Source organism: Perna viridis, chromosome 15, assembly GCF_037379345.1.
Source record: "Perna viridis isolate PV_CMFRI_1.1 ecotype Kerala chromosome 15, ASM3737934v1, whole genome shotgun sequence".
In the NCBI taxonomy this organism is placed as follows: Eukaryota; Metazoa; Mollusca; class Bivalvia; order Mytilida; family Mytilidae; genus Perna; species Perna viridis.
In genome coordinates this window covers 16,901,471-16,926,826 of record NC_142459.1, presented here as the reverse complement: position 1 = coordinate 16,926,826, position 25,356 = coordinate 16,901,471, and the positions used below count along the sequence as shown (strand labels likewise).

At 34.9% G+C, this 25,356-nt stretch overlaps 1 protein-coding gene and 1 long non-coding RNA gene across 5 annotated transcripts; one reads left to right on the top strand and one right to left on the bottom strand.

Annotated features, from left to right (window-relative positions):
• Nucleotides 1-1,162: 1,162 nt before the first annotated feature.
• LOC148597191 (uncharacterized) lies at nt 1,163-15,645 on the top strand. Its single transcript, XR_015918833.1, has 3 exons — nt 1,163-1,554; nt 7,632-7,761; nt 15,096-15,645. It is a non-coding gene; the product is annotated as an uncharacterized LOC148597191 (long non-coding RNA).
• Nucleotides 15,639-24,364, bottom strand: LOC148597190 (uncharacterized). 4 transcript variants are annotated; one of them, XR_015918831.1, is made up of 3 exons: nt 24,259-24,364; nt 20,210-21,934; nt 15,639-17,280 (listed from the first exon to the last, which is right to left on the bottom strand). XR_015918831.1 is itself a non-coding variant. In XM_088562745.1 (3 exons), exon 3 carries the CDS (start codon nt 21,928-21,930, stop codon nt 20,269-20,271), a length of 1,662 nt encoding a protein of 553 aa, XP_088418871.1. In that variant the 5' UTR covers nt 21,931-21,934; nt 22,951-23,074; nt 24,259-24,359; the 3' UTR covers nt 18,718-20,268. The 4 variants fall into 4 exon arrangements, 1 of the variants encoding a protein (XP_088418871.1); XR_015918832.1 differs by having other exon boundaries at nt 15,639-17,174; XR_015918830.1 differs by lacking the exon at nt 15,639-17,280 and adding an exon at nt 18,718-18,759 and having other exon boundaries at nt 19,181-21,934.
• Between the last annotated feature and the right edge of the window lie 992 nt (nt 24,365-25,356).

Sequence of the window (25,356 nt, the reverse complement as noted above, 5' to 3'; positions counted from 1 at the left end):
CCTTGTGATCGATCCTTTTTTTTCCATTTCATGTTCATTTTATGTTCATTTTATCATCCATTTCATGTTCATTGTCTGAATATAGCTGAAATATTGCTGCTTGGACGTTAAACCCCAACATACAATATAAACTTTATTTGTCCTTCTTTGCAGAGGCTAGAGGCTGCTGGAGTTGAGTTATTGCCACTTAGAAAGATTTTGCGCAAGCTTGTACGACCGATTGGAGTCTGACTCAGGCCAACCAGTACACCAGTTGTTAGCTTTGAGGGTTTTCTACCCTGTGTGCCGGTTTAAAGTTCCTCATACTGTGTATACACCTTCGAAAAGTATTTACATGATGCGCAAATAAGTCAAAATCTTGATGAGAAACTTCTTTTTTCTTATTTGTCCAAATCGTATAGTAAAATACCATTACAGTCTGGACTTTTCATCATATGCTCTCTAAATGCGCAATTCCACATGTTTTCTGACTTGTAAAGGCACATCACTCTGTGGGAATCAGAATTCAACCTGAAAATTAGAAAAAAAACCATACTCAATGTCCTACTAACACTATAGTTATTTCTAGATTCAAATGCAATTTAGAGTTATCTCCCCATTAATTTTAATTTTTTTTAAATGGAGCATCCATGTATATTGGGCTGATATCTGGTTGATTTTTTCCTACTTAATAACTTAAATTAAAGTTAATTACTGTACAAAGTGCAAAAAAATTGTATTCTTGGAAATAAATTTGCAAGTTTTAAGAAAAAACATCCTTAATTGAAAATTGTGCACATATGGCATATATATATATATTTTTTTCCCCTTGCAGGTCCGGGTGTTAAAAAAATAGGCCTGCAGCAGCGCCAAGCTTGTCGTAAAAGGCGACTAAATAGTGCTCACAACCCTAGGCGGGGGCTAGCGCGCTCTGCCCAAGGAGCAACTGGGATGTGTGCCCCAGGTGGTGGAATGGGGTACCCCTGGCGTTCTACATGCTGGGGTTGTCAGGCTATAATACGGAACACCTGACTGCAAACTATAGTGGTGCACCGTGTTGGGAAAGATGCCACGTTTCTCGCACGTTAAAGAACCCTACTGTGGTATTCTCCTGGAGTAGGAACTTTAGGGCTCCGCCACAGGAGGCTGAATTGCCCGACCCTACCCACCTCTCCCTATTTCCAGTGGCAATCAAAATTTGTCGACCCTATTGTCCTTGTGTCCCATCCCTTTTTCATTTCATCATTATGTCATATCCATTTTATCATCAATTTCATGTTCATCGTCTGATTACAGCTGAAATATTGCTGCTCGGACGTTAAACCCCAACAAACAAACAAAATTTATATTTCTTTAAAATCCACATTAATAAACTGTTTGATTGTAAGTTAATTACGTTATTTATTATTACATGTCCTACCATTTTTTTCTTTTTTAGCTCATTTCATAGATTTTCTAGCAACAGGAACAGAGTTAGATTTTGGTCGCAGTAACTTGGCTGCACGACTGGACCGCTCTGCTTCCTCCTCAGGATCAGTGTATGGATCATTACCAACCAGTTCATGAGTTGTCCTTGTAAGTCTAATGTATTTAGGTGTTTCTGAGTCACTTTTCACTGTTGAAAGTTTAGTCCTTGCTTTACTGTGAGGTAAATTCCCAGATTTAAATGTGTATTTAATTCCATTTTTGAATCCTGACATTTTATAAATTTGAAATGTTGACTCTGTTAATTTAGCTTTGATAAGTGTCGGTGTGCTGTGATGCAAGTTTATTTTATACCCTTGTTGTGCAGTACAATTTGATGGAGAAAGTTCAGTCTTTGCACTATTTACAGGATAAACAACAGGTGCCCCCCTTCAAACATAAAATTCTTCAAAGATGCCATTTGATGATCTTCTGGCTCTTCTATAGTTTTTATCATCCATTTCATGTTCATTGTCTGAATATAGCTGAAATATTGCTGCTCGGACGGTAAACCCCAACAAACAAACAAAGATCTATAGTTATTATGATGACAAGCAAAATTTGTTGCTGTCATTCTGGTACTCCTATCACCAACAATTAAAAATTACATGATAGAGTTAGAAAGTACATCTTCATTTCTCTTAATTTAGAAAGTTTTAAGGAAAATTTCCAACTTTTTGCCATTTTTTTGTATTTTTACTATTAGAAGGATAGATTCTACCCTTAATGAATTTAGATTTCAACTTGTACATGCATAAAAGGAGTATTGCTTAAAGTATTGGAAAACATAATAATTTCTAAAATATTTTATTGAGAAATTTTTCCATTTTTAATTTTTTATTTTTGCTTTCTGTGTAAATTTTTCAGCACTGGCCGCAAACGCGCACTCTAACCTTAAAAGGGAATATCTCGACAAAACTTTAAGGGATTTTCACCTAACTTGGTTTATGATTGATTTTATTTTGGTAATAATTAATAAAATGTTATAGGGTTGAAATGATTTCTCATAAATGAAATCTAGGTGCTTCTTTTTTTTCCAGTGTATTTTGTTCTGAATTTTCAAGAGTGCATAACAACTGAAATTTAGGTCAACTTTTGCCGCATGACCATATACTTTTTTTTGTGCAAATAAAAAGTATGCTTTTCTAGTTTCAGGAACTGAAACCCATTTTCTACTAATTTGTGTGGTTTTCTTGAAATTAATTTTCAAAGTACTTAGGTATTCTATGGAAAATGCATTACAAATAATTGCGCTCTTGTATCCTGTAAAGAACTGTTTACAATCTGCCATTTTATTTTCCGGTAAACAGGATGTGGCAAAACCTACGCGACAGTTCCGATCTTGTATTAGTAGTCATACGAAATTATCTGGGTAATTTATGAAATGTTACCTTGCAAATTAGTTGTTTATTGTCAAAATAAAAATGAACAAGAAGCAAATGATAATTATTTTCTTTTTTCATAATGATGAATCTGTTGAAATATAATTTTGTTTTTCAAATATGACTTTAGAAATGGAGTACTTTAAGTACTTGAAAAACTTCAACAGGAGAGAATAATCGGAAATGGAAAAGTTTCTGATAAATTTAGAAACAAATGAAAATATAGTTGAAGAAAGAAAAAGAAAAGCAGAAGATGGTCAAATCTAAGAGAAAACAGACAAAAAAAATGGCTAGTTGAATTTCTATTTGGCTAGCAAGATCAATATTCCACTAGCTAGTATGGCAAGTTTTGAAAGAAAAATGGTTTCCCACAATGTGTATGCAATAAATATTATTATTGCACCAAAATGATTTTCTTATATACAGCCGTTTAAGTAACCATGCATTTATATTCCCGTAAAAAATACTTAACGGGAAAACCAATTTATTTTGAATAGTAGGCTGACAAATATTGTGGGGTCATAAAATGTAAGAAGTAAAGTATCTACATTGAGGTAAGAATATTTAAATATTTTTAGCTCTGCTGCCCGAAGGCCAGGTCAGCTATTACTATCACTTGGCGTCCGTCGTCATCGTCGTCCATCGTCGTTAACATTTTTCCAAAACTCTTCTCCTTTGACACTACTTGATAAATTGGAACTTAGAATAAATGTTCCTTGGGGTATCATGGATAAAACTGGTGTGGGATTTTTTTGATCCATCAAAAATATGGCTGCCATTACTAAAAATAGAACAAAGGGGTCATACAGTATTTATCACATATATCTCCTAAACCGTTAGGTTTAGCCAAATTCTGACTTGGATAAAAGTGTTCAACTTAATGAGATCCATCTGTGGTCAAATTTTCATTTTAATCTGTTAAGCCATGTTGGAGTTCCTGCCCTTTTCATGTTCATTTAATCATCCATTTCATGTTCATCGTCTGAATATAGTTGAAATATTGCTGCTCGGACGTTAAACCCCAACAAACTGCCCTTTTTCGATGCCTTTTTTTTTGGGGGGGGGATTATTTTTCATGTTATTTCTTTCAAAAATCTTCTCCTCTGACTCTACTTGACCAATTGGAGCCAAACTTAGTATGAATGTTTCTTGGGGTATCGTGCATAGAACTGATGTGGGATTTTTGATTCACCGTGCAAGTCCGGGTGTTAAAAGAATAGACCTGCAGCAGTGCTAAGCTTGTCGTAAAAGGCGACTAGATAGTGTTCAGAACCCTAGCCGGGGGCTTAGGGTGCTTTGCCCACAGAGCAACTGGGATGTGTGCCCCAGGTGGTGGAATGGGCGTGTTACATGCTGGGGTTGTCAGGCTATAATACGGAAAACCTGACCCAAACCATAGTGGTGCACCGTGTTGGGAAAGATGTCACGTTCCTCACACGTTAAAGAACCCTACTATGGTATTCGATAGGAGTAGGAACCATAAGGTTCCGCCACAGTAGGCTAAATTGCCCGACCCTACCCACCTCTCCCTATTTCCAGTGGCAATCAAAATATTTGTCGACCCCATTGTCCTTGTGTCCCATCCCATTTTTCATTTCATCGTTTCATATTCATTTTATTATTCATTTCATGTTCATCGCCTGAATATAGCTGAAATATTGTTGCTCGGGCGTTAAACCCCAACAAAGAAACAAGCAAGATCCATCGAAAAATATGGCCGCCATTACTAAAATAGAACAAAAGGGTCAGACAGTAGTTTTCACATATATCTCCTAAACTGTTAGGTTAAGCAAAATTATTTATATAGCTGAAATGACCCTTATCATAAGGTCTTCGCAAGTCTTTAGGGATCAAAGTTTTCAGGTGACTCGTTGTAAGAGTTATTGCCCCTGAAAGATGATTTTTTTTTACAGTTTTCAGCCCATATCTTTAAAACTTTATTAGATAGAAATTTGCTATCGCTGAAATGATCTTCATTATATTCCTACGAAGTCTTCTTGAGTCAAAATTGATGGACAATTCTTTGTTAAATGGCCCCGTGCAGGTCCGGGTGTTAAAAGAATAGGCCTGCAGCAGTGCTAAACTTGTCGTATAAGGCGACTTAATAGTGCTTAGAAACCTAGCCGGGGCTAGGCGCTCTGCCCACAGAGCAACTGGCATGTTACATGGTTGTCAGGCTATAATACGGAAAACCTGACCGCAAACCATAGTGGTGCACCGTGTTGGGAAAGATGCCACGTTCCTCGCACGTTAAAGAACCCTGCTGTGGTATTCGATAGGAGTAGGAACCTTTGCGCTCCGCCACAGGAGGCTAAATTGCCCGACCTTACCCATCCCCCCTTTTTCCAGTGGCAATCAAAATTTGTCGACCTTATTATCCTTGTGACCCATCCTTTTTTTTTTCATTTCATGTTCATTTTATCCATTTCATGTTCATTGTCTGAATATAGCTGAAATATTGCTGTTCGGACATTCCACCACCTGGGGCACTAATTTACTTGATTTTTGGCTGAATATTACATAGTGAAAATAGTTATAGTATGGCGAACGTTGGTAGGAAGGGCGGAGAAATAATTTTTGTAACATTTACACTTAATATTTGGTATCCAGCATCAGGTATAGGATCTGATTTCAGGCCTGTGGGACATCCACTTCCTGTTGAAAGAAATTTTGAAATTTCTGTCTTGATCTATTTTTGTTTTAAAATCCCAAACTGTAAAAGATAACATTTACATGTTTTATCCTTGCAACAATAGAAAAAAAAACTATATATTAACTATATTGAAAACAAAATACAGTACAGAAAGTGATAAAGAATGATTGAACATTAAAATGTGAAATGTGAACGTTTTAAGGAGTGTAACATATAGTGTATAATTTTCTGAACAGAGCTCATCTTAGTTAAATGTATTAACTATATTACCAAAATGTCGTTTTTATAGATATATTTATGATAGATTCAAGTTACAATTTTATCTTGATAGACCAATTAACTACAGATATAAGTATGTTATAACCAAATATAGAATAAACGCACATTTGTTGGAAGATATTACAATATCGATAGAAATGCAAGGATATGTAGAATGTGTCAACTAAATTGTTTTGAAGAAGAGTATCATTTTGTTTTGGAATGTTCAAAGTATACTGATATACGTACAAAATATATCAAACCTTATTGTTATAGACGCCCATCTTGTTATAAATTGATGCAGTTATTCTCTGTTAATAATATAAAAGAGTTAAACAACCTTATTTTTAGTTGAAAAGATTAGGAATTCTTAAATATGTAATATGTTTGTCATGCTCCGCATTTTATTTTAATTTAATTGTATAGTATTGTATTATTCTCCATGTTGTAGTCCTATAAGCTGTATTGCTTCTGGAATAAAGAATATATATATATTATATTTTGAGTAACATTGCCAGAGGGAGTTGAAATAACCTGGGTAGCTTATTTGAACAGTTTAAGTGACTTGACTAGTTTATTTAAACGGTTTTAGTTGCCTGACTAGGTTGTTGAAACAGTGTTAATAACCTGGCTAGCTTGTTAGAATGTGTAGAAGATCTTGCTAGCTATGTAGACCTGATAGAATAGTAAAGAAAATATGGCTATCTTGTTGAAATGATGTGAGTCCCACACCAGAATAAGGTCTGCTGCTGTACATGCCTTCCCTGGGTTTTCTAGCCTTGTGGTAGGTTTATTTTAACTAATTTTTCCCTTCCTCATGCCTCCTTTTCCTCCCATCCTTCTGTCTGCTTTTATGTAGACAAACACAACACAATACATGGAAGGACTTGTATAGGCAGAATACTCAAGGAATATGAATTTGCTTACAAAAATGTCCACTCAAGCTAACTTCTTAAGTAAATTAACTCCTGCTTCTTTGGAGCCTTTGTGCGAAATGCCACATTCATTAAGATACATGTACCATCACAACGTGACTTTTCATTTTATGCTCCCTAAATGCACAATTTAACATGATTGTTTTCTGTTTTGTTAAGACACATGACTCTGCTATCACTTTTATTATTGTCCTGCAACAAAAAGTGGTGGTCGACCTGTACTGATCACTCTGTCCGTCTGTCTGTGCCTGCATCTGCGTTACAAACTCGTGTTCAGGTTGTAAATGTTTTGTGGCATACTATGGACAGTGGCCTATGACATTGAACTCTGACCTCAAGATCAAATTCCCTTTTTTTTTGGTGATAAACTCTTGTTCAGGCTGTAAGTTTTGTATTTCAATGTGGGCTTTTGATATTTGGTATTTGGGAAGATCACCTAAAGATAATGTGTTGTGTGAAATGGATAGTGGCCTATGATGTGAACTGTGACCTCAAGGTCAAATTCCTATATCTAGGTGACAACCTCGGGTCAGAGCTGTAACTTTTTTTTCTCTTTTGATATGGGTTTTTAGTATTTAGTGTGTTAGTAGATCACTTTATTATGATTTGTCTTGCACTATGGACAGTTGCCTGTGACCTTTAAGGATTTATCTGCAGGTATATATGTTTTTTATTGCATTTCAATGAATGCTAGTTATCTCTGCTATCAAATGCAATTAAGAGTTATCTCCCCTTAAATTTGACAGAGGTTTTTTTTTAAAGGGATATCTATATATGTACATAAAGTTTAAAAGCCAAATCAAGCGCAAAATTTCAATTCTTGGAGATAACTTAATTTATATATTTTAGAGAAACTACTTTAAATGATATGAAAATTATGCACATTAATCCACTCTGATACTTTAATAAATTGTTTAAGTTAATGCAGTTATGTTTTATGACATATCCTTCCTTTTTAAGCTTCTTTGTTGGATTTCTTAGCAACAGGAACAGATTAAGACTTTGGTTGCAGTTACTTGGCTGCTAAGTCCTTTCCTCTGGATCAGTACTAGTGAACGGATCATTTACAACCAGTCGAATGAATTTCTTTGTAAGTCTATTGTATTTAGGTGTTTAATTTCTAGCCAAAAACCCCCCTGTGGATCGCTATCCTTGTCGTGGTAGGGGGCTTGCGTACCTCAGTGATCCTAAGAGCTATGCCAGCTGGAGTTTTTTTTCCTGGTAGGGTTACCCATGCTGGAAAGGTCAAAGGTTAGAGCCCAGACTAAAGCGATCCGAACATCGACCGTGGGCCCGGTGTTTAAAATAAAAAGTGGGTTCACCTACTTGTTTGCCGTGAGTTGCAACCCGGGTGTTAAAAGGATAGGCATGCAGCAGCTCTAAGCTTGTCGTAAAAGGCGACTAAATAGTGCTCAGAACCCTAGCCGGGGGCTAGGGGGCTAGGGCGCTCAGTCCACAGAGCAACTGGGATGTGTGACCCAGGTGGTGGAATGGGGTACCCCTGGCGTGCTACATGCTGGGGTTGACAGGCCATTGTACGGAAAACCTGACCGCAAACCATAGTGGTGCACCGTGTTGGGAAAGATGCCACGTTCCTCGCACGTTAAAGAACCCTGCTGTGGTATTCGATAGGAGTAGGAACCTTTGCGCTCCGCCTCAGGAGGCTAAATTGCCCGACCTTACCTATCCCCCTTTTTCCAGTGGCAATCAAAATTTGTCGACCCTATTATCCGTGTGTCCCATCCATTTCATGTTCATCGTCTGAATACGTTTTCTACATCTAAAACTGTTGGTATGCACTTTTGTCGAAAGCGAAAGCTGCATCCGGACCCAGATCTCTTTCTTTATGGTAATAAAATCAAAATAGTAGAAGAAACAAAATTCCTTGGATTACTTTTTGATAGTAAACTTTCTTTTCTTCCCCATATCAAATTACTTAAATCTAGGTGTCTTAAGGCACTAGATATTTTAAAAATGGTGTCCAGTACCGATTGGGGTGCTGATACCTCAATTTTATTAAATTTATATAGATCTTTGGTTAGGTCTAAACTTGATTATGGATCTATTGTTTATGGTTCCGCCAAAAAATCTTACCTTAAAATTTTAGACGCTGTTCACCACCAGGGGTTGCGACTTTGCCTTGGTGCCTTCAGAACCTCTCCTATTGAGAGCCTTTATGCCGAGGCAAATGAACCCTCCCTTGGAGACAGACGTTTGAAATTAGGTCTTCAATATGTAAGTAAACTTATGGCCTACCCAGATAGCCCTGCCTACGACTGTGTCATTAATCCTATTTATGTCGACATTTATCGAAAACATGAAAGCAAAACCCCTCCTTTTGGAATTCGAATAAAACCTCATTTGGAAGCAATTCATCTGGAGACCAATGCAGTGACACCTATTGTTACTTCGAAATGCCCTCCATGGGAGCTTCCACACCCTTCTTTCATTTTTGATCTGCGTGAATATAAAACGTCCGATACCAATCATTTATTTTTACAACAAAATTTTTCTGAAATTAAAGCAAATTATCCAGATTTTTTGACGGTGTATACAGATGGCTCAAAGGATGGCGATAGCGTTGCATGTGCTGCTGTCCATGGTGACAGAACTGTAACTGAACGGTTGCCATCGAGCGCTTCCATATTCACAGCTGAAGCTCGAGCCATATTGTTAGCACTTAAATTGATTACTCAATCTAATCTGTCACAGTTTATTATTTGTTCTGACTCTTTGAGCTGTCTTTTGGCAATTAAGAATCACAAACTGAAAAATACTCTTATTTTACAAATTTTATATTTTATTCATCGACTTCGGGAATTTGATAAAGAGATTGTTTTCCTCTGGGTACCCAGTCATGTTGGTATTCAGGGGAATTCAGTTGTAGACAGGGTTGCCAAAAAGGCATTAAATGAAATAATAAAGGACGTTAGTTTGCCATACACCGATTTTAAACCTTTAATAAGGAAATATATTTTAAAGATGTGGCAGGACCGATGGGACGGTCTTGAACACAACAAACTCAATTCCATAAAACCCGATCTAGGCGTTCATCAATCCGGGTCGGGCAATCGCAAAGAGCAAGTGGTCATGACTAGATGCCGCATTGGACATTCTAGATTTACACATGGCCATTTGCTTGTTGGTGAGCCTCCACCTGAGTGTATCCCATGTGATTGCCCTTTCTCTATCAAACATGTTCTTCTGGATTGTGTGGATTTTGCCAACACCAGGCAAAATTATTTTGACTGCGCCAATATGTTTGATTTGTTCAAGACCGTTTCATCTAAAAACATTATCGATTTCTTGCGGGATATCGGTTTATTTAATAAAATCTAAATTGGATACCTTCCTTGATTTTTCAATATTTTAAATGTTTTATCGAAGTTATGTTTCTATATGTATTTTATGTCTTAGGTTCACCTTTTATGTACCTTTTTATATGTAAATAGCTGTTTGTTTTAATTTCATTATTTTATGAAGAGACTTTGATCTTGCTTTTAATATTTTCCTTGCATTAAATGTTCTTGGTCGCCGTGATATGGCCCTGGTCGCCCAAACGGCAATAAACAACAACAATCAATCAATCAATCTTACAAATTTTATATTTCATTCATCGACTTCGGGAATTCGATATAGAGATTGTTTTTCTCTGGGTACCCAGTCATGTTGGTATTCAGGGGAATTCAATTGTAGACAGGGTTGCCAAAAAGGCATTAAATGAAATAATAAAGGACGTTAGTTTGCCATACACCGATTTTAAACCTTTAACAAGGAAATATATTTTAAAGATGTGGCAGGACCGATGGGACGGTCTTGAACACAACAAACTCAATTCCATAAAACCCGATCTAGGCGTTCATCAATCCGGGTCGGGCAATCGCAAAGAGCAAGTGGTCATGACTAGATGCCGCATTGGACATTCTAGATTTACACATGGCCATTTGCTTGTTGGTGAACCTCCACCTGAGTGTATTCCACGTGATTGCCCTTTCTCTATCAAACATGTTCTTCTAGATTGTGTGGATTTTGCCAACATCAGGCAAAATTATTTTGACTGCGCCAATATGTTTGATTTGTTCACGACCGTTTCATCTAAAAACATTATCGATTTCTTGCGGGACATCGGATTATTTAGCAAAATCTAAATTGGATACCTTCCTTGATTTTTCAATATTTTAAATGTTTTATCGAAGTTATGTTTCTATATGTATTTTATGTCTTAGGTTCACCTTTTATGTACCTTTTTATATGTAAATAGCTGTTTGTTTTAATTTCATTATTTTATGAAGAGACTTTGATCTTGCTTTTAATATTTTCCTTGCATTAAATGTTCTTGCCGTGATATGGCTCTGGTCGCCGAAACGGCAATAAACAACAACAATCAATCATTCAAGCGCTTCCATATTCACAGCTGAAGCTCGAGCCATATTGTTAGCACTTAAATTGATTACTCAATCTAATCTGTCACACTTTATTATATGTGTTGACTCTTTGAGCTGTCTTTTGGCAATTAAGAATCACAAACTGAAAAACACTCTTATCTTACAAATTTTATATTTTATTCATCGACTTCGGGAATTTGATATAGAAATTGTTTTTCTCTGGGTACCCAGTCATGTTGGTATTCAGGGGAATTCAGTTGTAGACATGGTTGCCAAGAAGGCATTAAATGAAATAATAAAGGACGTTAGTTTGCCATACACCGATTTTAAACCTTTAATAAGGAAATATATTTTAAAGATGTGGCAGGACCGATGGGCCGGTCTTGAACACAACAAACTCAATTCCATAAAACCCGATCTAGGCGTTCATCAATCTGAGTCGGGCAATCACAAAGAGCAAGTGGTCATGACTAGATGCCGCATTGGACATTCTAGATTTACACATGGCCATTTGCTTGTTGGTGATCCTCCACCTGAGTGTATCCCATGTGATTGCCCTTTCTCTATCAAACATGTTCTTCTAGATTGTGTGGATTTTGCCAACATCAGGCAAAATTATTTTGACTGCGCCAATATGTTTGATTTGTTCAAGACCGTTTCATCTAAAAACATTATCGATTTCTTGCGGGACATCGGTTTATTTAATAAAATCTAAATTGGATACCTTCCTTGATTTTTCAATATTTTAAATGTTTTATCGAAGTTATGTTTCTATATGTATTTTATGTCTTAGGTTCACCTTTTATGTGCCTTTTTATATGTAAATAGCTGCTTGTTTTAATTTTATTATTTTATGAAGAGACTTTGATTTTGCTTTTAATATTTTCCTTGCATTAAATGTTCTTGGTCGCCGAAACGGTAATAAAAGATAACAATCAATCTAGCCAAAAAAGGATAGAAATTTTTTACCAGTCAGATTTTATTGACAATAAATTGCAATCACACAACAACCACTCACAATGACAAGCCCCGTGCAGGTCCGGGTGTTAAAAGAATAGGCCTGCAGCAGCGCTAAGCTTGTCGTAAAAGGCGAGTAAATAGTGCTCAGAAACCTAGCCGGGGCTAGGCGCTCTGCCCACAGAGCAACTGGGATGTGTGCCCGAGGTGGTGGAATGGGGTACCCCTGGCGTGTTACATGCTGGGGTTGTCAGTCTATAATACGGAAAACCTGACCGCAAACCATAGTGGTGCACCGTGTTGGGAAAGATGCCACGTTCCTTGCACGTTAAAGAACCCTGCTGTGGTATTCGATAGGAGTAGGAACCTTTGCGCTCCGCCACAGGAGGCTAAATTGCCCGACCTTACCCATCCCCTTTTTTCCAGTGGCAATCAAAATTTGTCGACCCTATTATCCTTGTGACCCATCCTTTTTTTCATTTCATGTTCATTTTATCATCCATTTCATGTTCATTGTCTGAATATAGCTGAAATATTGCTGCTCGGACGTTAAACCCCAACAAACAAACAACAAACAAACACAATGACAAATCATGTCACTAGTTCATATCACATGGTGGACCAAACAGTCAAATCATTGAGAAAGCTAAATGTATATAGTTAGAAGCATTAAATAATATTTTTGAAATATCTATATAAAGTACAATTTTTTTTCCATTCTTGTCCATATTTTTTAGAGTAAATAAGTATCAAGTTTCTTGGTCATTATAGAAGAGCTTTCAATTGACATTAATGCGTGATCAAATTCTGTTGATTTGTCAATTGTTATATGCCTGACATGACTAATGTCCCGCCATGTTACCGCTTCAGGGTTGTTGTAAACAAGAAATATGATTTGTACCTTAACCTTGTTACCTATGTTGGTCTTGTAGTATCATTATTATTATCCAAAGACTTGTGTGTTTAAAAGACTCAAGTTTCTCTTGGGTTACGCCCTGTGCAGGTCCGGGTGTTAAAAGAATAGGCCTGCAGCAGCGCTAAGCTTGTCGTATAAGGCGAGTAAATAGTGCTCAGAAACCTAGCCGGGGGCTAGGCGCTCTGCCCACAGAGCAACTGGGATGTGTGCCCCAGGTGGTGGAATGGGGTACCCCTGGCGTGTTACATGCTGGGGTTGTCAGGCTATAATACGGAAAACCTGACCGCAAACCATAGTGGTGCACAGTGTTGGGAAAGATGCCACGTTCCTCGCTCGTGAAAGAACCCTGCTGTGGTATTCGATAGGAGTAGGAACCTTTGCGCTCCGCCACAGGAGGCTAAAATGCCCATCCCTCCCTTTTTCTGGTGGTAATCTTAATTTGTCGACCCAGTTGCCCTTGTGTCCCATCCCTTTTTCTTTTATTATTTCATGTTCATTTTATCATCCACTTCATGTTCATCGTCTGAATATAGCTGAAATATTGCTGCTCGGACGTTAAACCCAAACAAACAAACAAACATTGTCCTGGGAATTCACAGTGAGACTTTGAAAATTACTTTTTTAGCATGTAAAGTAACGGAAACGTCAGATGTGGTTATTGAGACCTTATCACATACATTACTGCATTTGACTTTCCTCTGTGTTTATAGCAGAATCACTCTTCATTATAATAGGAGATTATTGTTTATCACCAATTCAGCAAAAACGAAGAAGAAAGAAGAATTGCGTTGAATAAAAAAAAATTGAAAAATTGAATTTTGCCTCAACGAGGTATAAAAAGTAGCTAAAAAATACAATTTTTCTTCAGTTTATATCTTGGCAACAAAAAAATTCGGAAATGGAAGGTATAAGGGTACCTGAAAATCATAGTTTGACGATAAGTTGGGGGGGAGGGGGGAGGTGCTCGGGGGTTATCTCAGCTCACGTGCTATAGGTCCATGTTCCTTGTACCAGTTGTTAGGCACATACCATTTTTGTACCAAGGGGGGAGGCTTAAAAATAAAGATTACTCCAAATTTTAGGCAAAAGTGCTTTACTCAGTCATTGATTGAAAAAAAAATATTAATATTGTTTAATATTTCCACCATCCCTTAACAATGTAGATAATCAAGTACAATTTTTAACTACGGCTGCTGCTGAAATACTTTTCGTGCCTGGGCAAAAATTAACTCAACATTAAATCCGAGCCCTCTTATAAAAGAAAATGGTCTGGTCTTACTTTCATATTAAGCACAAGAAATGCATCGCAAGGCAATGCTTGATTAGAATGCAGAAGTCTAATCATATTCAGTTGGGCCAAAATTTTACACGCTTTTCAAGCTTGATACAGATCTCAATTTTAATAGCAATTAGACAGGAAAAGAACTTGACCAAAATCCCTGTTTTGCCCTTTATTCCTCAATAAGCACAACCCCCACAATCAATCCAAGCCCTTCTTTTAAGGATGGGTATGTCACCTTGAGGTACCTTTATAAGATACATTCATCTTTACTCAAGCTTTTATTTGCAAAACAGGAAAACGTTTGTTTCTGATCCCTCATTCGTAATCAATTCAAGTTAAACCCCTAAAATCAATCTCAATTTCACTTACATATATATAATTAAATTGTTATTCAACCATGAAATGTCTATAGACGACAATAATGAAACTGATGACAACATGATACCATTATTCCACCGCAGTCGACAATGACAAAACTGACCACAGCGTGGTACCATTATTCCACCACAGACAACAATGACAAAATCGACTATAGCATGATACCATTATTCCATTACAGACGGCAATGACGAACTGACCGCAGTGTGATACCATTATTCCACCGCAGACGACAATTACGAAACTGACATCATGATACCATTATTTCACCATAGACAATGGCAAAATGACGACAGTGTGATACCATTATTCCACCACAGACGACAATGACGAAACTGACCACAGAGTGGTGCCATTATTTCACCATAGACAACAATGATGAAACCGACTAAAGCATGATACCATTATTCCATCGCAGACAACAATGACGAAACTGACAACATCATGATACCATTACTCGACGGCTGACGACAATACGACAGCGTGATACAATTTTTCCATTGCAGACAACAATGACGAAACTGACGACAGCGTGATACCATTATTCCACCGCAGACGAAAATGAAGAAACTAACAACAGCATGATACCATTATTCGACGGCAGACGACAATAACGAACTGACGACAGCATGATACCATTATTCCACCGCAGTTAATTATCTGTTCAAACTTTTCTAGTGTAAAATGTTGTTATAATAGTGAAATTAGAAGGAAACCTCTGTAATAATGGCTCCAACATGGACCTCTTTAGTAGATACAATCAGGAAGACATGACCTCATTAGTATATGTAGATACAATGAGGAACACATGAAACATATCATCATCAGATGGTAGCGATAAATTGGACACATCTTGACAAAACATCAACAAGATCACACTTTAACAGCTCTTTCATGGACACAAGAGTGAGAGCCAAGCAGAGGTAACGTGGCGTCATACCATTGTGTTGGAAATGTGCAGAATTTACCTCTCATGGGAACATCTTCAGAAAATGGCCAGAGACAGGAAAGGACATTAAAACTAGCCCCTAAGGGCAAACATAAACAGATTTTCATACAATATGTTTTATTTTTTACATCAGCAGTCTGAATACTATTACAAGACAATTTACACAAAAAAAATCAGAGTTGCTTGGATTAGAAGTAAAATTCTGGATACATGAAAAATTCAAGAGCAGTAACTCTTCTCTTCCAAAGTTAAATAAAATCAGACTAATTATGGAGGACTGCAGTGGCTTAATAATGTTTCACAGTAATTTTGAATTGAAAGCATATCTAATTGACATATGATCAAAATTGACATACATGTATTATTCAGTTATTGCATTCGTAATATTAGAACTTTAATTTCTATAGCATTAAAAAAAAATTGCAAAAAAAATTAAGCGGTAAATGTTGTTAAAATATTGTAATAAAATCTACAAAAAAAGAATAAACATAAAATCAAAATAACACAAAAAACAAAACATGTTCGAAAACAAATTTTTGGACAGAATTAGCTGCCCAATTAATTTTGTGTGCATTTTAGCGAGATTATTACTCATCTTACCAAAATTATATGAAAAATCTTAACTTTTTTTTTTATTCTCACTACTGCCTGATTCTTACAGAGACAGACACTTAATACATACATTACATAATTCTGAATAGAATGAGATACAGTATAACTAGAAATAATATAAGCAAGCTCATTAAGAGAATTCCCTGCTTTGAATAGGTACAAAAAAAATGCCGAGCAAACCTCACTTGGTAGTAACCCCTTCTCACCATAAACTATTTAAGTAACCCAAATAACTTACAGTTCCTTAAGTACATGTATGTGATTTCTAAAATTTTAACTTTGAAAAAAAACTAAATTGAGAAAACAAACATTTTATGTTATACTTAATTCAGGCCAAACAAATCAGTCTTGTATGCAGACTTCGTCAAACCCTATGGTCAAATGAAATAATTTTCCGACATACTGATATGTTTTATTTATTTATTTTTTATTTTTTTGCCTCGTATTTTTTTTCTCCAATTTAACAAATTACCAATAATGTTTTTAAATTTTGAATGCTCCAAAACTGAATTAATATTACAAATGAACACTACATGTGTTTTATAAGTGTTATTAATTTCACACTTCAACATGCTGAAGTGTAAGTTCAAACAAATAATCAAGACACAATGTATAATACATGTACAGATGAAAAACCTTTGATAGTTTAGTTCTACAAAAAGGAAAGTTCTCACTAGAGAAAATAATTCCATCTTAAAAAAAGAATCCAAATTGCCTAGCCTTCCATGCAAAAATCCATATTGGCAGAGCACATGACTGCAGTGTCATAATTGAAGACTCCATGAATCGGCAAAGTCTCTTGAACTATTTGCAATCTTTAAATAGTCCATGTTGACTGCGTCCTGATGATGAATACATATTCCACAGACTCTATTAGAATGTGTCACATCTTTGATGGACATTAAATATTAGGTTTGTCATTAATATCCATATGGATCAAGATATATTATGTTGGATTCGTCCATTATCGGAAAATCCAAATCCATTAAGTCTTCAAAACCCACTTCCACCAAGCCTTGTCCATCTAGATATATGAATATTGTCTTAGTGTATCAGAAGATAAATTCCAATTCATTCTATGGTTCAATGTACATGTACATGTAATTCCATATGGCTAGACCTCATTAGTCCTAAAATACAAACTGGGTTTATTCATCTCTGGAAAACCCTAACTGGTTTTGTTAACATGTCACTTGAGATTCCCTATTAAATTATCAGACTTTGGTGGAAATGAACTATAAATAATTGATGTTAACACATTTACAGTGGGATATTCAGGGGGTTCATGGGGTGAGGGAAAATATGTGTTATCTTCATTCAAAATATCCAATGAGCAAATAATAGCCTGATGTGCCCTTGGGGACCCCCTTTTTTCTCAAAATTTCTCAATCCAACTCTGTAAGTACATACACACGAAAACGATACACATATATATTTACATATTAATGTATATATATAAAAGGAAGAGATAAACAAATATTGTAAATCAATGTGCATTGTACTCATGACATATACATTTATGTATTGATAAAATGTACATGTACATTTAGATGATGTACTGTACACATGGTAAGTATTGAAGAATTCTCTATGTATTTACAATTAGTGAAAATAATTTCGAGTTTGAGTCAAAAATATTTCAAATTTCAAGAAAAAAATATGAATATACATGTGACTCCATAAGGATTTATACATGCACAGTACATAAAGGAATGTATTTAAAAAAATTTTAAAAAATACATTTGTCTTGCATGTACAAATTTATACATGTACAAGAATATCAGAAGTTGTAAAAGTTGAAGGTGAAATGTCTTGTAAAACAATTCAATTCATAGATAAAAATAAAATATTGTACATGTTTTTACACAACTACATGCACTTCTTTTACAGTTTCATTTTTCAATTTTGAAAGTTTTTTTTTTTATAAAGAGTCATTAAAAGGATATATACATGTACATGTATTCATAATAATTAGAACTAAAATAAGTAATATTTATTTACAGTTTCTAAAATGTTCATTGTTTTAAAGAGTTTTAAAAGAATATACATGTACATGTATATACGATATTCATAACAAAATAACAAATATTTTTTATATCATTTGAGTAATCCAAGTAAGAAACATGAAAATGATAAATACAACTACATGTATATACATGTACATGTACAAAACAATGAAGTAAACAGATTTTCACTGAATACACATCTAGATACATGTATTTGAAAAACTTGAAGAATACCAGCACTTATTAATAAAGAAATATAAAATAATTTCCAAAAAATCATTCATTTTACTAAATAAACTAATTTTGTATTATTTTTTAAATATTTTTAATTAAGTTACTTACAGCATGTATGTACATGTAAATAAAAAAGTAAAAAGTTATTAAAGATAATTCATTAAGTCAGTAAGGAGATCACATGTTGCCAAATAAATTCTATTAAATTAATTCAAACCATGACTAAAAGAAGTGTTACATGTACATTAAATAACTGTACTGTTCTTATTATTGTTTTTGTGACCAAGTGGGGCGTGATGGTAAATGCTGGCCCAAATATAACACGAATGTGGAACTACTTTTATTAACACATAGAAGGCATTGAAAGATCTACAAAATAGAGAACAAAAGGAATAATGAATAAATATACAAAATAGACCAATTATTGTCAAATACATGCAAAGCATAGAAAATCATTGCAAATATTCAAACAACTTGCATAAATCAAATTCATTTGCATGTTCAAAACAATTCAACTTAACGAACACACGAAAAGAACACAAATCATCAATTGAATATTTAAATGTAATACCCACAGTTAACTATAATTGTACACAACTGACCATTTAAAGTCCTTTATAAGTACTCACTATAACAAGGTATAACATTAAATCAATTAAACTGATTCAATGATCTGCAAAATCAATAAAACAAATTGAAATAAAACATTGAAATACAAAAATGCTTTAAATGCAAAGTGCCAGTACGAAAAATGAAAAGTAAGAACATGAAAAAGTAACATCATAAATACCTTATCTGCTGGCTATACTTCTAACAATTAAAAGCGGACATTCATCTTGGCCTCCCAGTTCCACATTGAAATACTATAAAAAGTTCTGAGTATTTATACCAAAATATAGTACTACTCACAAGTGGAAAAACTAGAACATCCAACCTCTAAATATATTAAATCCAATAACAACCAGTGAGCAGATTTTCAGCACAATGCGAAGAAAATGCAAAATGCAACGAAGCGTAGAGTAACTCAGACCACTGTAGAGAACAGATCAAAATTTCGAAAGAAATATAAGTCAATAAATGGAAAACAATAATTATTTTGATAAGTAAAAATCAGCTTGTCCACATTTTAAAGAAAGTTTTTTTAAGATCTAAATACTGGGTATGAACAAATCAATAATACATGTACTTAATTTTTATTTCATTAATATTTTTATGTTGTACATATTACATGTATGGTGTTAGATATTTACACAAAGTAATACTACATGTAGTATTAGAATTTTTGATTTTAGAAATATACATGTATCTTAATGTTCTAATTATTTTCAGTTTTTTAAATAAGAAAAATCCATTTATTTAGAATCATGAAAATGCAAGTACATGTATATACAACAAAAGGCTACAATTATTTTCAATGATGACACATCTAGATACATGACTATCTTGATGAAGACCAACACTGATTGATAAAAAATATAAAATATTTTTTTTAAATCATTTATTTTACACTGCACTCAATATGAAATATCTGTATTATTTGAAAGATTTTTTAATAAGTTAATAATGATCATATTTTTGGAATTTTTTACCAGGATAAAAGTAGAAAATTCTGTCAGATGTTGTAAAGATTTCTGAAAATGAAGGCCCAAAAATTAAAATGTTTCTTTTCTTTTAATCAAGTTAATTATCAAATGAACAAGGGCATGTTTATTTATGTCTGACAATTACGAAAAAGGTAGAAATGTCTGATATTATTAAAATGTATTTACATTGTAGATAAACAAACCCTACATGTAAAAAATAAAACATGTTTTCTTACCTTGAAATCGAATTAATCTCAATAATGTGTTTATCCTAGTTTTGGTTCTCCATCAAAAGTCAATATACAGTAAATATCCTGACCACATTCTTCAAATCAACAACAGTGAGGAGATGGGTCACTTTATCATAATGTACACACAGAGGGTGACACAACCCATCACCTCCACCGACTACAACTTCATGTTTATCTCCATCCCTTGAAATCAGTAATAAATTATGTTTCTCATAGTCACACACAAATAAATTGTTTGTTTCATCCATTGATATTCCAAGAGGACATGACATTGTATTGTGATCCTTGAATGTGAAGATAACTCTGAGGTCAGAATCTAGGACAGTAACCGTGTTGTAGTCAGGACAGGTATAACATATTCTGTTGCCATATGTGTCTATATATGAACCACCACTAACAGTCTGGTCATCATGGAGTTTGTCTATTGTTTTTGTATCTATATTAATTTTTCGGATTCCTACCTGAGATACACAGAAGTATAAATGTCCATCACTATGTAAAATGCCTCTGACTTCGCTCTTTATCTGAAGTGTTTTAATGATTTTACTCCTGTCTACATCTATGATGGAGATTGTTCCATGGTGAGGATTGGAAACAGCAACATGGTTCTCATTGATGACTGTTACATCATGTACTGCTCCTTGTCTTCCATTAAATCTGACTGATGATTTGTGTTGACCATTACTGTGTAGTATGTTTACTACACCATTGTCATAATCAGTCAACACCAGGAGTCCATTAGGCAGCGTACAACAACCACCACACCCACGTTGATCTACCGTAAACTGTTGTTTAAGTGTCAGTTGTCTGGGGAATCTTGTCTTCACCTCTGCCTGACCTTTGTTTGGTTTGTTTATGTCTATGGATGTTGACTTTTTTTCTCTTGATATTTTAATGTCACACAGAGTTTTTAATTCAAAAATTTTGTCGTCTGGTTTGATGTTTTCAATCATTGTTATATCTGTAGTATCCATGGCACCTTTTTCAGATAATTTGTGTAAGATTTCTTCTGATTCTTGAACTTCTTTCTCCATTTGTTTTGTTGCAATAAATGTTTGGAAATTTGATGCATGGTTCTTAACGAGTTCCTCCTGTCCCAATAATTCACCAAGTTTTCTTTTATTTGATTCCAGGATTTTTGTGGTGGCTTTGATTTCATTTACATTTTCATTTACAGCTGACTCTAACTCTGATAGTGTTTTGTTTTCTAGTTTCTTTATGTGATCAATAAGACTTTGTGTTCTATTTTTCACCTCTGTTGATAGTTTTTCCTTTTTTTCCTGTAGGTTTTTCATATTTTCTTCCCTTTGACGGAAGATTTCTTGAGTCGATTTTACATCTCTCCAAATATCTTCAAAAACTGCTGACGATTTTACTTTATGGATGACATCGTCTATATCTAGGGTATCATCACATTTTTTATGTGACTTCAGCAAACACTTTTTGCAAATAGGGCAATCGTGAGACCTACAGTAATATTGATATTTTTGCTTGTGTTCTTCACAGTCAAGTTGAACTTTGCGGATAAAAGATGGTAATTTTAGGTAATCCTCATAAGATATGGTGCTGTGGTCCCTTGTTCTCTTTTGTACTCTGTGGTGTTCACTACATGTTGAACAGAGGGAATCCTCACATTGTGGACACCATACTTCAGGAGTGATGGTCTTTTCTAGTAACAGGCAGATGCTGCAGCTTTCAGTTGCCATTTTTCTGTGATATAAATAAACAGAAAACTATAGGATTTATAGTTTTTTTTCCACTTCTTAAAATCATATAGCTTAGTATAATCCCTTTTGAGATTTGGCACTTGGGATATTTTTTGTTTTGACGGTGGTGGTCAAAGCAAAAAAAAATATATCCCCAGCGCCGAATCCGTAAAGGGATTAATCTTCTTGCCATTTTTTTCTTGACATTTGAATGAGTTTAGACATTACATTATCATATCTAGTTTAACCCTAAACTAGTGATCAAAATACTAAGCCTCTAGACCTGACTTTGGTTACATACATGTATATCAAGCCCCTGTTCTTCGTTTCAAAAACTAATCCAGTTCTGATTACACGGGACTCAAGTTAAAATCAGTTACATACAGCTGAGCTGCGAAACATAGCTTGAACTATTATATTGTGACTTGGCACTGGGGATATTTTGTTTTGTTTCGATGGTGGTGGATTAAGCTTGTTACCAAATTCTGTGTATCGATTCTCGAGTTTGTATAAACCTTTCCGCTTTCAACTACCCCGGACTTAGACTTTTTCTGAGCAATTCGGCGGGTGTTTCTAGAAAGCAAAGGATGCTTAACCTACCAGTGCACCTGGTCCATGCTCCCAGTTTTTAGTGGAATTCGAGTGGCTCATTTACTTTTGTTACTTTGTATGTATGATTTTAGTTACTTTATGCTCTTTGTTGTGTATGTCTGTTTTCCATGTCTGGTCTTTTGATTACCGCTAGAATCTTGGGTCCCTTGATTACTATTCATAATCATATAGTGGGTTAACTCTCATGGAGCGAAGTGGTCAAAATACTAAGCCTCTTGACCTGACCTTGCCCTTGGTAAAGTACATGTATATTAAGTCTGTTTTTCGTTACGAAAAAAATCCTCAGTTGTGAAAACCTCTCGGGAATCTTACATTTAAGTACTGTCATGTCTTGATTTGGCAAAACCGCCGTAAATATGGTTTGAAAATCAACAGAGTTATTGAGGGACAAACGTTTATATGACTTACAGACATGCAGCAGTCAGTCAGGGATTTAAATTAGCGGTGCTCCTGGACCTTGTTTCAGAAAGACGCTGTTTCTGTTTCAATTATGACGTATGTAAACGAGAACATATTTAGAGAACAGGGTTGTCTGAAATTTAACACAATATCGAGTTATCGGTAATACTAATTACAAATATACGACTTGTATCAGTGGCCTGGACAAAAACAAAAACAAAAACAAAAACAACAAGCAAAACAACAACAACAAAAAAACAACAACCAAAAACACCAATGTTATATATATATACTCCCTTTTTTTTTAGAAAAAGGCATATAGCTCATCTTGGAATTACTTTTTTCAAGTTTTCATATCTCTCTTCGCAACGGTGTCAAGGTGCTTTACACAGATATTGCACAATTTTCCTGTTGAAATAGGTCTTTTCAGTCGCCTTTCCTAATTCCTATTGATAATATTTTTCAAGTCGAATCGTCATATGAGAATGTTGCTAAGTGACAGTAGAGCACCTCGGGTATGTTTTTTTTTACAATTTTCCGTCTGAGCCACGCGTCACGTGATCAAATCGTGGATGCAATGCGCATTATCAGAAACATGAAAAGTCCAGGAGGAAGCCGACCAATACGCACCATAAAATTTAACAGGCCATTAAAACACACATTAAACTATCTAAAACTGCAGCTAGAACTTTACTTGAGGTTATTTAACCGAAAGTGCCGTTTTTGAAACATGTTCCAATAATCATTATAATTAATAGGATTTTACGCTATGCAAATGATGGACGGAGCACTTGCGCAATCGTCTACTTCAGTCAGAATATTTTAAATGTCCTTCGTAATCAGATTGCTGAATTTAGAAAAAAATGAAACGATGAGTTTAATATTAACCATTTATAACAATAAGTTTATATTAAGATACGTTTGAATTCGATTCCCGTACTTTCTTTTTTTCCATATGTTTGCAATACGACGATTATTCAAGGGGTAAAAACGATCGATATAAATTGATTCAGTACATGAGTGCTTTGATTCTACACCATGAATCAACTTTACCATTGATAGGCAGTGTCTGATATCTATGTGGACTGGTACTTAAATATACATGTATTAATACTTCTTTATATACGAATGTATGTGGCAGACCTTATTTTGTTTTGATAAAACCCCTCCCCCCCAAAAAAAAAAAAAAAAAAAAAAACTAGTCTTAGTCATAATCTTGAAGTTTATTTATCAACAGTTTAAACAAAAAAGTACGGACAATTGAGGAAGATTGTACAATGAACTGAAGTAAAAGCTGAATGGAAAATTAAATCTTACTCTTTACTGTTCACTGTTCCCAATTAGCACAAAGTTAACTTCTTTGAACGTCAAAGAGGAAAACGCCTTTTGTTATGGTATGGAATGTTATCTTTTTACTTCCTGGTAGAACTTCGCATATTACACACGATTGGTTGACCTTTACGTGGTATTATTCAAACAGTTAAATATGTGTAGATATTTTAACGTGGTGAAATTTTGAATAACACAGCGTTATCGAGCACACTTGGTATTTCAGCCACGCCACGGGATGGTCACTTTTGTTAACATTTGGTACGGGAGAGCAGGAGCTGGAAAAAACACATTCATATATTTGTCTAGCAAGAAAACCCGTCCCATTCATATAATTTGCAGTGGAAAATACATACCCATTCATATATTCTATCACATCAAAAATCAAATAAGAGAAGACACTTATTAATTGACTAACTGGTAATAATAGGAAAGTTTATCTTAGCAATAAGTTACACATTTAAATTAAATTGGAGAAGTATGACCCCTTGATATAGTACAGCTCAGAAATTACAACCCATTAACATCGGAAAGCAAAAAGAAATATGACCCAATCATAAGTTCCAACTCCAAAAAACAGACACGTTCAGAACCAGGCCTATATATATAAATTCCCAACGATTTTAGAACTGTCAAATTTGCGATGCACATTTTTGGTCGTTTCCTCCGCGGGACTCGAACTCCTACCGCTGTGACATCTATGGCAACACCACCTGCACGAAGTCCAGCGCCCTAGACCACTCGGCCAGTTAGGCTATATAAAATATAGATTTCGCTGGCGGGGTCATTCCTTCTCGTAGGAATAATCTGGGGCTCTATGAGGAATTTAGACTAATAGGTATATTAAAAGTGTTCGCACATTCACACTTTGCAAAAATATGTCATTTTCAAGATACTTTACTAAAACATGAGTGTTGCCACAACCAATCGGATACTAATATTGTCATTTTTAATATTTTTAACAATAATTTTGGACCATTATTGAAATTAAAATTATTCGCACCCATACAATCTGCAGAAATAGGACATTTTTGGGAAATTTTTTTGAAATAATTGTATCAAAGCCCATATATGATGTTTATCTTA

What these genes read in the sequence shown, in the direction of transcription:
- LOC148597190 (XM_088562745.1), bottom strand. Translation starts at nt 21,930, where the DNA reads ATGGCAACTGAAAGCTGCAGCATCTGCCTGTTACTAGAAAAGACCATC.